Source organism: Oncorhynchus mykiss, chromosome 19, assembly GCF_057628025.1.
Source record: "Oncorhynchus mykiss isolate SJ-2025 chromosome 19, ASM5762802v1, whole genome shotgun sequence".
Classification (NCBI taxonomy): domain Eukaryota; kingdom Metazoa; phylum Chordata; class Actinopteri; order Salmoniformes; family Salmonidae; genus Oncorhynchus; species Oncorhynchus mykiss.
Window position 1 is genome coordinate 18280260 of NC_143040.1, and position 14455 is coordinate 18294714.

The 14455-nt window shown below is 43.9% G+C and overlaps 2 protein-coding genes across 7 annotated transcripts in view; both read right to left on the reverse strand.

Annotated features, from left to right (window-relative positions):
- Window positions 1-13086, reverse strand: part of LOC110498428 (protein FAM13A) — an 83079-nt gene extending 69993 nt beyond the window's left edge. For 2 of the 3 annotated variants that reach the window (XM_090210339.1, XM_090210338.1), the window contains exons 1-2: window positions 12743-13080; window positions 1937-2147 (exon numbers count right to left, since the gene is read on the reverse strand). In XM_090210339.1, coding sequence (XP_090066465.1) covers window positions 1937-2147; window positions 12743-12769 — 238 coding nt within the window. In that variant the 5' untranslated portion in view covers window positions 12770-13080. Of the gene's footprint in view, window positions 1-1936; window positions 2148-12742 lie in introns of all 3 variants that reach the window. The other variant, XM_090210340.1, reaches the window with a different exon arrangement.
- Window positions 13087-13278: 192 nt separating this feature from the next.
- The window catches only part of LOC110498434 (ovochymase-2), a 50983-nt gene continuing 49806 nt past the window's right edge, over window positions 13279-14455 (reverse strand). For all 4 annotated transcript variants that reach the window (XM_090210349.1, XM_090210346.1, XM_090210347.1 and 1 more), the window contains one exon: window positions 13279-14156. In XM_090210349.1, the coding sequence (XP_090066475.1) occupies window positions 13965-14156 (192 nt within the window). In that variant the 3' untranslated portion in view covers window positions 13279-13964. The remainder of the gene's footprint in view (window positions 14157-14455) is intronic.

Consider the following 14455-nt stretch of genomic DNA (forward strand, 5'->3'; position numbering starts at 1 on the left):
GTGAAAACCTACAGGATGCAGTATCTCTTCAGGAACAGGGTTGGAGATCCCTGCTCTCCCCCATGGTAAACAGTGTGCACACTATATCCAGTAACATAACACAACCATACTACTCTCAGACATTGACAGGGAGTGGAACCTTTCATGGTCAACTTGGAGAGTCTCTCTGGATCACTGAACATTGCTGCACACACACAGGTGACAAAGGGTCAAGTTGATGCATTCATTTGGTGGGTGCTTATATTTGTCCTATTTCACAAATGTACAAGTGTGTTTTATATGCATGTGTGAATTAGAAAGGACTTTTTTGCATATCCCAGCTCCCCTGAGACACCCTCGGAGAGGAGGGGGGGTCACAGCTAGGGTCAACCATTATCAACAGTGACCCTGGAGCAAGTAGGGTTAAGTGTCTTGCTCCTCACATCAACAGATGTTTCACCTTATCGGTGCTAGGATTTGAACTAGTGACCTTTCGGTTACTGGGCCAACGCGCTAACCACGAGGCTACCTGCCGCTGCAACCATGTGAGTTATACTTTATTAAATTGGACGGCAGTTTCTGGAATTACACGGCATTAAGCGTTGCTCTGCTGTTGTTGTAAACGGTCTACAGGGCCACATGCAGTTGTCTAACGTTGCAGACAGAAATGCCATGACGTGATTCCTTATTCTACATGTCAGAAAGGCATTTTTGCTGTACATGCTGTAGCATATTTTTCTGACCGTTCCAAAACGTTGCACATCCTACCGAATGCTACCAGACCAGTGGGCTGCAATGGCAACACTGCAGCGAACAAATCATTTAAACTAGAGATTGAAATGTAATTAAGAAACGCTCGTTACAGGCACATTCACTATTACCTAACTAAAACTGTAAAATGTAAAAAATAAATTAACAAAAACAGTTAACAAAAAACAATACCCTCCGTCTTTATCCACATGGCATGTGCTCCTGTCTCCCTCCTATTTCCTAATCACAACGATGCGTGACCTGATTATTCAACCACACCCACAAATATAGAACTATGTGCAAGGCCCAATGTATGATGTGGGTGTGCTGAGTTTCTGAGAGGGCGTCATGTGGTCATGAAGAGGACATCCTACTGCTGTATAATAGAACTACGCTGACCTCTAGTGGGGAAACAAGGGAATTACTACTAGAAGGGCTAAATAGACCATTTGATAGCAAAATAATACAGAATAAACCAAGGATACGTCTATCATGGTATGGAGCTTGTATTTGTATTTATACCAATAAAATTACACGTTTGCAAATCATAACAGTAACACGTGATGTCAAATAGTGTAAAATGTGGTTTTACACAACACAAAGCCTACAGTTGGCAGTCTAATAAATAATGACATGGTCTTTTCATAATAGGAAGATAAATAAAAAATGAGGTGTCATAAAATGATTATATGAGTCTTGAGGCAAAGGTACAGTGGATGTTAAAATGTAACACATGATTTTGCATTGAGATGACTTACACAAAGCATAACTAGCCAGTGAACACAGTGACTTTGGACTGAGGGCTAACACTGTCATTGTTAACCTTGTGTTGTCTTGACAGCAATCAGGTGGGTTATTGACTCAATGCCAGAGAAAGATAGCTGTGGTTATAGATACAGTATAAAGCAGAGTTCTATATCTACGGATGTGGCTATCACAGTAGCAGCTATCACTCCCATCTATTTACAGTGGATTTCAACTTGATCAAATCAAGGAAATCAAGTCAGAAAAAAAATAGCGTATTAACTTGTTTGTTAATAATAACAAGTTAGTCTCGCTAACAAAATCGAGCCATCCCTACAACTACTTCAGAATCAAAATGGATGCAGAATGACCATTAGAAAATGACTGTGTATAGAAACATTAAAGACCGTCCTATCCCGCATCTGCTCTCACCCCCCCTTGACCCCCAACCTCCTCAGCTCACCATGTTCTCGGAGGAACTCTACCATGCTCCGCACCACCAGGGGCACGCCATCCTTCACGAGGCCCAGCTCCCTGAGCTCCAGCAGGGACACGCCGAACAGCCTACCGCCCCTGGCCTCCACTCCTCGAGGTCCCCTGGAGGTCCCCCTCAGCATGGGCAACTGGACCATCTTCTTCATGTCTTGCTTGATCTGTACCGCAGCCTTGTTGTGCTGGAGATAGGAACACAGCAGAGAGCAGCAGTCAGCAACGGGAACTACTGGCACTGTGGGCACTGCCACGTCCGGCACCTCCATAGGGGCTGGGGATGCCCTCTTCTGCCTTGGCACAGTCAGTTAGTGTGTGGAAGGGATGGAGGGACCCTTTGGAAAGGGCCACACACACACAAGCCGACACACAGAGAAGTTGGGAGAGAGTTAGTGTTGGGAGAAGGGGGAGGGGTTTGGGCTGTGTACCGGTTGCTACGACAAGGCTTTGGTTACCATGCACACCTGTGGCTGAGGGGAGGGGTGAAGACCGAGGCAAGCAGTGAGTGAGAAGAGAGCTGGTATGCACACACAAACACACGCACACACACACACACACACACTGAAGTGGACTGCAAGCTGGGCTTGACAGCTTGGGATATATTGATAGAAAGGAAAGAGGCTGGAAATTCATCTGTTGTCAAGAGTCTGTTTACTTACTACATTATACATGTAGAGCTTGCATTAAGTCATAGGGTAAACCATAGAAACAGAATTCATTCTGTGGGGTTCTATGGGGTAAACGCTCCCTGACTTAAAGGCGTTATTTTCCTGTGTTTTATTCAATGCCTTCAGAAAGCATTCATACCCCTCCATTTTATATTCAGGCTGTGACAAAACACAATGTGGAATAAGTCAAGGGGTGTGAATACTTTCTGAAGGCACTATATGTACTATGTTTTGCACACGTTCCTTAAAAAAATACTTAATCTATGAATACATTAGTTGTGTACACATTTTAAAACAGTTTGGGGAACTATAATGTCAATATAAATGGAACTGAAACTTAAGCATGCAAGAGATAGTAATGACAGATACATGTTGTTATCAGTGGTTATACAGTGGTTATACAGTGGTTATACAGTGGTTATACAGTGTCTATACAGTGGTTAGTGGCTATACAGGGGTTACATAGTCTCTATACAGTGGCTATACAGTGGCTATATAGGGGTTATACAGGGGTTATACAGTGGTTATACAGTGGCTATACAGTGGCTATACAGTGGTTATACAGTCTCTATACAGTGGTTATATAGCAGTTATACAGTGGCTATACATTGGTTATACAGTGGCTATACAGTGGCTGTACAGTGGCTGTACAGTGGCTATACAGTGGTTATACAGTGGTTATACAGCGGTTATACAGAGGCTTTACAGTGGCTGTACAGTGGCTGTACAGTGGCTGTACAGTGGCTGTACAGTGGCTGTACAGTGGCTATACAGTGGTTATACAGTGGCTATACAATGGTTATACAGTGGCTATACATTGGTTATACAGTGGTTATACAGTGGCTATACAATGGTTATACAATTTCTATACAGTGGTTATACAATGGCTATACAGTGGTTATACAATTTCTATACAGTGGTTATACAATTTCTATACAGTATACAGTGGTTATACAGTGGCTAAACAGTGGCCATACAGTGAGACAAAAACTCATTTTCTAAATACCCATGTTAACCCATCACCCTCTGAGTGCAAACGATGTAAGCTTCTCATATAGAGTTGACCTGGCACACACACACACACACGGCTGTTACTGTGAGATAGATTAGGCCTTGTGTGTGTGTGTGTGTGTGTGTGTGTGTGTGTGTGTGTGTGTGTGTGTGTGTGTGTGTGTGTGTGTGTGTGTGTGTGTGTGTGTGTATTTGCATCAGCTGTTGGCTATCTACTATGACCCACTAAACTTGCCACCTGTTCTAACTCACACTCGCCACACACTCCTTTCATAGGATCAGATTACTGATAGTACTGTGTAAACTCTTAGTCTAACTAACTCTTAAACTAACTAAGTGTGACATTAGCACACATGTGATTACAGTAACGCATTTGTTGATTGACATCAAGGTCCAACAGCATCACAACAGAGGAGCTACTACTTCTCTGTTCTACACAGGATCAGAGTAGGGCTTTGTTTCACACACTGGCTGGTCACAGCATCAAACTGAGCATGTGACATCCAGTCACCCTGGAGTGCACCACTTCAAAAGAGACAGAACACAGAGCGAGAGAGAGAGAGAGAGAGAGACCGAGACGGAGAGAGAGAGAAAGAGGAGAGCGAGAGAGGGGGGCCTGAATGACACAATGGGATCATTGTATTATGTAGTTATTAAGTAGTAGTCAAGTGCCTCCACAAGAAGCATAACTCATTTAAAACATTCTTTATGAACCTGTTAATCTAGATAAGAAATAATATTTATTACCCGTTCTATCTGGACACTTCATTTCTACGTAATGTGACTAAATGAGTCAATGCATATGCACACAACACAGCAGCAAGCACGGCCAAACAAAATGACAATACTACCACACACTCCATGCAAAAGCCATCACTACTCTGTCGTAAAGGGAAGCACTATTACACTGATCTCTGCATATCCCCAATCCATTCAACACTAGCCTGGTCCCAGATCTGTTTGTGTTATCTTGTCAACTCATATGGTCAATGTCTGGGACCGGGCTAATTCAACACAACCATCCCACTCTAAGGCCTGATGTCACTTTTGGATTTAACCATTCGTCTTCCACTGATTCAAACATACGTCTATAATCTCAGCCGGGCTATTTGGGACCCATCTCCCAGATGGTGCTCAGAGGGTTACGGAGAGGGGAGCTGTACCATGACAGATGCCTTAGCATTAGGACCCCATGTACACACACAAACAGGCGCGCACACACACCTTTGGGGTCCGGAGATGCCCCCCGTCTCTCTCTCTCTCTCTCTCTCTCTCTCTCTCTCTCTCTCTCTCTCTCTCTCTCTCTCTCTCTCTCTCTCTCTCTCTCTCTCTCTCTCTCTCTCTCTCTCTCTCTCTCTCTCTCTCTCTCTCTCTCTCTCTCTCTCTCTCTCTCTCTCTCTCTCTCTCTCTCTCTCTCTCTCTCTCTCTCTCTCTCTCTCTCTCTCTCTCTCTCTCTCTCTCTCTCTCTCTCTCTCTCTCTCACACACACCTTTGGGATCCCTTTGGGGTCCGGAGATGGCTCTCTCCTCTCTCTCACACACACACACCGTGGCATTGGCACGCACAGCTCTAAGGGTTCACAGTTTCATTAGAGCAAGGTGATAACAGATAGGAGGACTCTATAATAACTATGTCTCCCAGTTTCATTAGAGCAAGGTGATAGCAGATAGGAGGACTGTATAATAACTATGTCTCCCAGTTTCATTAGAGCAAGGTGATAGCAGATAGGAGGACTGTATAATAACTATGTCTCCCAGTTTCATTAGAGCAAGGTGATAGCAGATAGGAGGACTGTATAATAACTATGTCTCCCAGTTTCATTAGAGCAAGGTGATAGGAGGACTGTATAATAACTATGTCTCCCAGTTTCATTAGAGCAAGGTGATAGGAGGACTGTATAATAACTGTCTCCCAGTTTCATTAGAGCAAGGTGATAACAGATAGGAAGACTGTATAATAACTATGTCTCCCAGTTTCATTAGAGCAAGGTGATAACAGATAGGAAGACTGTATAATAACTATGTCTCACAGTTTGACATTTTCATAATGAAGTTACCCTTTCATCTTGACGGTGTGGTTACACCTCACCTAGCGATGCCTTCCGAGGGAGTAGGAATGTATTAAGAGATTATTCTGTAATTGGTTACATATTTTGACGTTCTTGTCACTTACAAGGGAGGGTGAACATTTTTTGGGAATGAATTTAATTAATTTGAAATGAACACAGAGATTTTATATGAGCTGTTTTATAAAGTGAATATTGTAATAGTAATGCGTTAGAAACAATACAAGATGAAAGTAATTTCATTCAACATTAAACTGCCTGACTGTGTACATATCATTGCCAATTTCATCAACGTTTACAGGGAAACATTTGTTCTATAGAGCAGCGGTTCCCAAACTCTGTGGTGAGGGCAGGGGTGACACCCCTCCCCCCCACAAAAAAACAACAACATGTGAATGTAATTATTATTATTTTTTTAAAGGAACTCGGCTTTAAATTTACTCTTGAAAGTTGTAATAGTAGAACGCACAAAGTGCAATTTCTAAATTGGGTCGTACATCATCAGTTCCTCTTATCATGTCAGTCACTGCAGACCTTAGAGTCCTATGTATAAATGTCCAGATCAACTAGCCCATGTCAGCTAACGTTTTTTTATTTAGCTTTTTTAACCTATAGATTTTATTATAAAAAAATTTAACATATAGAAATAGACGTGATGCGGGGGGGGGGGGGGACCCCTGGTGAAGTGTGAAAGTGTGGGAACCCCTGGTATAGAGGATTAAGTAGTCAGGCTTGGAATATCTCCAGTACGTCTCCAGTAGATCTCAGGTACGTCTCCAGTAGATCTCAGGTACGTCTCCAGTACGTCTCCGGTACGTCTCCGGTACGTCTCCGGTACGTCTCCGGTACGTCTCCAGTAGATCTCCAGTATGTCTCCAGTAGATCTCCAGTACGCCTCAGTACTTCTCCAGTACATCTCCAGTACATCTCGAGTAGACCTCCAGAATGTCTCCAGAATGTCTCCAGAATGTCTCCAGTACATCTCCAGTACATCTCCAGTATGTCTCCAGTATGTCTCCAGTATGTCTCCAGTAGATCTCCAGTACGTCTCCAGTACGCCTCAGTACTTCTCCAGTACATCTCCAGTACATCTCGAGTAGACCTCCAGAATGTCTCCAGAATGTCTCCAGAATGTCTCCAGTACATCTCGAGTAGACCTCCAGTATGTCTCCAGTATGTCTCCAGTATGTCTCCAGTACGTCTCCAGTACATCTCCAGTACGTCTCCAGTATGTCTCCAGTATGTCTCCAGTACGTCTCCAGTACATCTCCAGTATGTCTCCAGTATGTCTCCAGTATGTCTCCAGTACGTCTCCAGTAAATCTCGAGTAGACCTCCAAATGTCTCCAGTATGTCTCCAGTACATCTCCAGTAAATCTCGAGTAGACCTCCAAATGTCTCCAGTATGTCTCCAGTACATCTCCAGTAAATCTCGAGTAGACCTCCAAATGTCTCCAGTATGTCTCCAGTACATCTCCAGTAAATCTCGAGTAGACCTCCAAATGTCTCCAGAATGTCTCCAGAAGATCTCCAGTATGTCTCCAGTAGATCTCCAGTACGTCTCCAGGACGTCTCCAGTACGTCTCCAGTAGATCTCCAGTACATCTCCAGTAGACCTCCAGTAGACCTCCAGTACGTCTCAACTCATGTCGGTAGCCATGAAATGCTTTGAAAGGCTGGTCAGGCCTCACATCAACACCATCATCCCAGAAACCCTAGACCCACTCCAATTTGCCTACGGCTCAACAGATCCACAGATCCACATTCCTATGTGGGAATGCAGTTCATTGACTACAGCTCACCGTTCAACACCATAGAACCCACAAAGCTCATGACTAAGCTAAGGACACTGGGACTAAACACCTTCCTTTGCAACTGGATCCTGGACTTCCTGATGGGCCGCCCCAGGTGGTGAGGGTAGGCAACAAAACATCTACCACGGTGATCCTCAACACAGGGGCCTCCAGGGGTACGTGCTCAGTCCCCTCCTATACACACTGTTTACCTACGACTGTGTGACCAAGCACGACTCCAACACCATCCTTAAGTTTGCTGACGACACAACAGTGGTAGGCCTGATCACCAACAACGATGAGACAGCCTATAGGGAGGAGATCAGAGACCTGGCAGTGTGGTGCCATGACAACAACCTTTCCCTTAACATGAGCAAGACAAAGGAGATTGTTGTGGGCTACAGGAAAAGGCAGGCCGAACACGCCCCCATTCACATCAACAGGGCTGTAGTGGAGCGCACCAAGAGACTATCATAGAAATAGACGTGGTGCGTGCACAGGGTGCGTGGGATGTTACCCAATGCTGGAAATGGGGCCTGAGTGAAAAAGTTTGGGAACCCCTTGTATAGAGGATTAAATAGTCAGACTTGGAATATCTCCAGTAGATCTCCAGTAGATCTCCAGTAGATCTCCAGTACGTCTCCAGTACGTCTCCAGTACATCTCCAGTATATACGTTGGCTCAGTACTACAGCTGTAGTAGTATTTCAGTAGTGCTCCTGCACAGGTGTTTAAGAGCTAAGCCCTGTCTGAGCTACTCTGCCTGTCAGTGACACAAGCCGTTGCAAGCAGATGTCCCCTAAATCTGCACACACAGACGCACTCACGCCACGCACACATGCACACACATAAACACACACTGGTGACTCACTGAGACAGTGACCTAGAGTAAGGGATAAGTGTACTACTCACTCAGCTTATAAAGTGGCACAATCAAATACAACTTTAACCTTTCTCTCTCTCCCTCCTTCTCTCTCTGTCCCCCCTTCTCTGTCTCTGCCCATCTCTCCCTCCCTCTCCTCTATATCTCTCTCTATCCCCCTTCTCTCTCTCTCTCTCTGTCTCTCTGTGTCAATTCAAGGGGCTTTATTGGCACGGGAAAACATATGTTTACATTACCAAAGCAAGTGAACTGGATAAATAAAAGTGAAATAAACAATACAAAAATTAACAGTAAATATTACACACAAGTTCCAAAAGAATAAAGAAATTCCAAATGTCATATTATGTCTATATACAGTGTTGTAACAATGTGAAAATAGTTCAATGTCACGACTTCTGCCGAAGTCGATGCCTCTCCTTGTTCGGGCGGTGCTCGGCAGTCGACGTCACCGGTCTTCTAGCCATCATTGATCTATGTTTCATTTTCTATTGGTTTTGTCTTGTCTTCTTACACACCTGGTTCCAATCCCATTCATTATATGTTGTGTATTTAACCTTCTGTTTCCCCTCATGTCCTTGTCAGAGATTGTTTGTTGTTATGTTTGTGTTTTATGGATTGGTGTGCGACGAGTTCTTGTACCCACATTTATTTCATTATGGACTTTGGTTTTGGAGTTTGTGTTTTAAGTTATAAAAATACTCCATTTATACTGAATTGGATTCTCCTGCGCCTGACTTCCCTGCCACCTACACACACGACGTGACATTAAAGTACAAAAGGGAAAAGAAATAAACATAAATATAGGTTGTATTTACAATGGTGTTTGTTCTTCACTGGTTGCCCTTTTCTTGTGGCAACAGGTCACAAATCATGTTGCTGTGATTGCACACTGTGGCATTTCACCCAATAGATATGAGAGTTTATCAAAATTGTTTTCTAAATCTTTGTGGGTCTGTGTAATCTGGGGGAAATAAACTCAACAAAAAAAGAAACGTCCTCTCACTGTCAACTGCATTTATTTTCAGCAAACTTAACATGTGTAAATATTTGTATGAACATAAGATTCAACAACTGAGACATAAACTGAACAAGTTCCACAGACATGTGACTAACAGAAATTAATAATGTGTCCCTGAACAAAGGGGGGGTCAAAATCAAAAGTAACAGTCAGTATCTGGTGTGGCCACCAGCTGCATTAATTACTCCAGTGCATCTCCTCCTCATGCACTGCACCAAAATTGCCAGTTCTTGCTGTGAGATGTTACCCCACTCTTCCACAAAGGCACCTGCAAGTTCCCGGACATTTCTGCTGGGAATGGCCCTAGCCCTCACCCTCCGATCATTCCTTCAACAATAAATGCGAATCCGACAATCACCCCTGGTGAGACAAAACCACCGACTCGTCAGTGAAGAGCACTTTTTGCCAGTCCTGTCTGGTCCAGCTATGGTGGGTTTGTGCCCATCGGCGACGTTGTTGCTGGTGATGTCTGGTGAGGACCTGTCATACAACAGGCCTTACAAGCCCTCAGTCCAGCCCCTCTCAGCCTATTGCGGACAGTCTAAGCACAGGTGCATTCCTGGTGTAACTCAGGCAGTTGTTGTTACCATCCTGTACCTGTCCCGCATGTGTGATGTTCGGAAGTACCGATCCTGTGCAGGTGTTGTTACACGTGGTCTGCCACTGCGAGGAAGATCAGCTGTCCGTCCTGTCTCCCTGTAGCGCTGTCTTAGGCGCCTCACAGTACGGACATTGCAATTTATTGCCCTGGCCACATCTGCAGTCCTCATGCCTCCTTGCAGAATGTTCACGCAGATGAGCAGGGACCCTGGGCATCTTTCTTTTTGTGTTTTTCAGAGTCGGTAGAAAGGCCTCTTTAGTGTCCTATGTTTTCATAACTGTGACCTTAATTGCCTACCGTCTGTAAGCTGTTAATGTCTTAACGACCGTTCCACAGGTGCATGTTCATTAATTGTTTATGGTTCATTGAACAAGCATGGGAAACTGTGTTTAAACCCTTTACAACCCTTTACAATGAAGATCTGTGAAGTTATTTGGATTTTTATGAATTATCTTTGAAAGACAGGGTCCTGAAAATGTTCTTTTTTTGCTGAGTTTGTGTCTCTAATATGGTCATACATTTGGCAGCTCAGTTTCCATTTTGTGGGCAGTGTGCACATAGCCTGTCTTCTCTTGAGAGCCAGGTCTGCCTACGGTGACCTTTCTCAATAGCAAGGCTATGCTCATTGAGTCTGTACATAGTCAAAGCTTTCCTTAATTTTGTGTCAGTCTCAGTGGTCAAGTATTCTGCCACTGTGTACTCTCTGTTTAGGGCCAAATAGCATTCTAGTTTGTTCTGGTTTTTGTTAATTGTTTCCAATGTGTCAAGTAATTATCTTTTTGTTTTCTCATGATTTGGTTGGGTCTAATTTGTGTTGCTGTCCTGGGGCTCTGTGGGGTCTGTTTGTGTTTGTGAACAGAGGCCCAGGACCAGCTTGCTCTTCTCCAGGTTCATCTCTCTGTAGGTGATGGCTTTGTTATGGAAGGTTTGGGAATCGCTTCCTTTTAGGTGGGTGTAGAATTTAACGTCTCTCTCTCTCACACACACACCAACTTCACGTACTTATCAGTGTAACGCTTTTAATGATTTTTGCCAACTACTATAATCTTACAACTACATAGTACATACACATGAAAGGAAATGCAAGCTAATACCTAATGGCCTCTAGCTTGCTACTCTATTGTTGACTCAACCATTATATTGTGATTAGCCCTTTTAACCCCTTATCCCCTCTCCTGTCATCATCCCTCTCTCCTCCCCCAGAGGACCAGAGGGACATTATCGCACTACTGCTACAACCTGTTGACGCTGTAAAAGAATGGCTTCCTATAAACACCTGGAGGGCCGTGACAGTACAGATGAAGGATGTTAATTTGATCACCCTGTTGCAGGATAATTTAAGGAAATTTAAAACATGTAGTGCATTTGAGGTTTTAAAAGATTTCTGAAGTTTGTAATTTTCACCCCGAAATTTCAGACTTGATAGATCTTTCGTAAGGGAAGGTCAACCCCTACAAAAATGTCCATGAATTATAATCCACATAATAATTCACATTTCCTGTTGCTGCAGGATTATTTTCCTGCTGTAGCAAGCTGGCTCAAATTAAGATCCTACATTTGTAGCAACTGTTGAGTGTTGAAGAGAGTAGTCCATACACTCTTCAACTACTTGTGAACTTGACAAAGCATACTTCTTTTGAAGTCCACCATTACTCCTAAGTGTCTAGATGGGATGCGAGAGCCTATTCTCATTTACACAGCTTTTTGTGAATAAATCAATTGTATGGTGATTTTAGACCACACAGAAGTTTGGCCGCCTCCTTAACTGACTCACAGAGGGGGATAGCATGCCCTAGCATGCTTCCTCTTATTCCCTCCCCCTCTTTGTCTCTCCCAATGTGGGTGACCGTAGGAGCAACTGGTATGGCAGCACCACAGGAAAAACAGTCCTAGCAGTAACAACTGCTGCTCAACTAGAAGTCTGAAGTAGTGACTAGCTCGTATCACAGTCTTCATACTATGGGGTAGTTGTTGTCCTTATAAGGCAAGTAATCCTGAGACTATAGAGGGAATGGACTAGGGTTTACTCATAATATTGCTCAAATGTTCCTTGTGTGAGATGGATATTTTTTAAAGAGTTTGTCATAACGGCTTTCATTACAGATTCCCTTTTAAAAACTGAGTCACTGGATCATTGCTAAGGAACATGGACTCAGATAGAGTTAGTTAGCATAAAGGTAGCACTGTTCTAGTCATGCTGCCATGATGCCATCTCTACTGGGTTTATGTGTTGTAGCCCATTAGGGAAGTCTGACTCAGAATTACGTGATGTCGAGTAAGAGTTACCAGGGAGAGAAAAGCTTGGTCTACCTACTGAACACACAGTGCTGGAGAACGTTCTTCACTTTCAGTAAACACGTCTTGTCCCTGTTACTCTGATGCGTGTTTGTGCTCAGTAACCTAAATAAAGTTATTTTGAAGGTGGAGGGAGATGTAGAGAGAGAGGACAGTGTTTCAGTGCCAAGAAGAAACAGACTGCAGAACTGTGACAGCTAGAAGACATTTTAAAAAGACTCTCTCTGTGCCCAGACTGATGTAAAAGCCAACTCTCGCTGTCACACACACACACACACACACACACACACACACACACACACACACACACAAAAGAGTGTGCTGCCTATGGCTGAGTGAACTGTAAGAGTGTCCCGTTATACATCCATGAAGCGCCTTGCCACCGAGATAGAAGCCCCTGTGCCTGCCAGCCAGGTCGGCTGAGGAAAAAGGCTTTGTAGCTACTTACACAGATGGTGAGCGCTCCTGCCCCCATTCTCTCAGGGAAATGCCTGCAGTCTGCAGAAAAGAAGGATGAAGAAAAATTACTATCCTCCCTCCTTCTTCTCCCTGTCTTCACTCCTGTCCCGGATACACACCGCCTAAACCTTGCCCAAAACTGGCAAACCCTTTCACCCAGACTAGTGCCATCCAAAAGTCCCCAATCAACAGCAAAAATAATCCAAGGTAGAGTGTGGAACAATGGGTAAAGACTCCAGTCTACACAGGAGATTCCTTGTTTTACAACCCCCTGTTCTGAAACACAGATTAGTGGCTGGCTGTCTCCTCCTGGGCTGAAATCTGAGCCCCGCGCTCTCATTGGCTGAGTGGATGGGTCATGTGACTAAAGGAATATCATTTTGAAGAGTCTGCCTGTAGGATTTGGCTGAGTCAGAAGGGAGAATGGATGACAGTATACTAAGGCTGGGGAGGAAAGGGGGATTTTATAATCCTTGTGAGGTAATATGTAGAATCACATTACTGTTCCAGAAGTGAGAAAATATTCAAAATAAGGATTTTATTCAAAGATCCATAATGGAAGCAATTGCAACATGAATCATGATCACATTACTTACAATATTTCTACATGGTGAGAATAGGAGTTTGATATGCAGACATTATGCGAAAAGTATTCCCTCAATCATCTGTACTGGTATACACAGTATAATCCTAATGTCCATAAGGTACTGTGGTGCTGCAGTGTATTAGACCTCCCTACTGGAGTGGCAGGTAGCCTGGCGGCTAAGAGCATTGGGCCAGGTTTGAAACCCCGAGCCGACTAGGTGAAATACTGTATCAGCCGATGTGCCCATGAGCAAGGCACTTAACCCTAATTGCTCCTTTAAGTCACACTGGGTAAGAGCATCTGCTAAATGACTCAAATATATGATGAAACCTCTTGGGGCCTGCAGTGTATAAATACTGTAGTGTTAAACCTTAATGAGTGTAGACGGTAGGATCAATCTGCCCTAACAGGATCGGATCATTTCCCACCTACCTAATAGATCATGTTATGCGTCAGGTTAAACTAATCTGATCATAGCTCTGTGGTTAGGTTCCAACTCCAACCCACACTATCCAACCTGTCAAAACAGTTTTGAGATGAGTCATTATAATCTGATCCTAGATCTGTGGTTAGGTAGCAACTAAATCAACATCCCCCCAACAGTTCTGAGATCAGTGATTTCGCTTTAGTTTAGCGACTTCTCATAGATGAACCTCTTCATGTTATCACCGATCCAGTCGTTGAAGGAGGACACTCTGGTGAACACAGAGGGTTTCTTGTCCTTGATACAGCCGAAGGCGCCAAAGCTGACGATGCCGTGGACCTCCCAAGGGTCTGAGGCTGAGGGTTGGCAGGCGAAGGGTCCACCTGAGTCACCCTGCAGAGGAGGAGAGGAGAGAGGATGAGGAGAGGAGAGAGGATGAGGAGAAAGGAGAGTGAACATTTTAATGTAATTATAGATGACAACTAAAATAATCGCTAGTGAATTATTTTCAGACATTAATTCACATCATAGGATAGGAAGCACACGTACTCAACGTACTCAGGCTACTAAGGCTATACGGTAAACACACTACAGAGGGAAAGAACAACACTGAGAGTAGCACAAGAGCTGCTGGGTAAAATACATAGCAACACGTGGAGGTCAAAGACTCACACTGCTGTCATTCATATGGA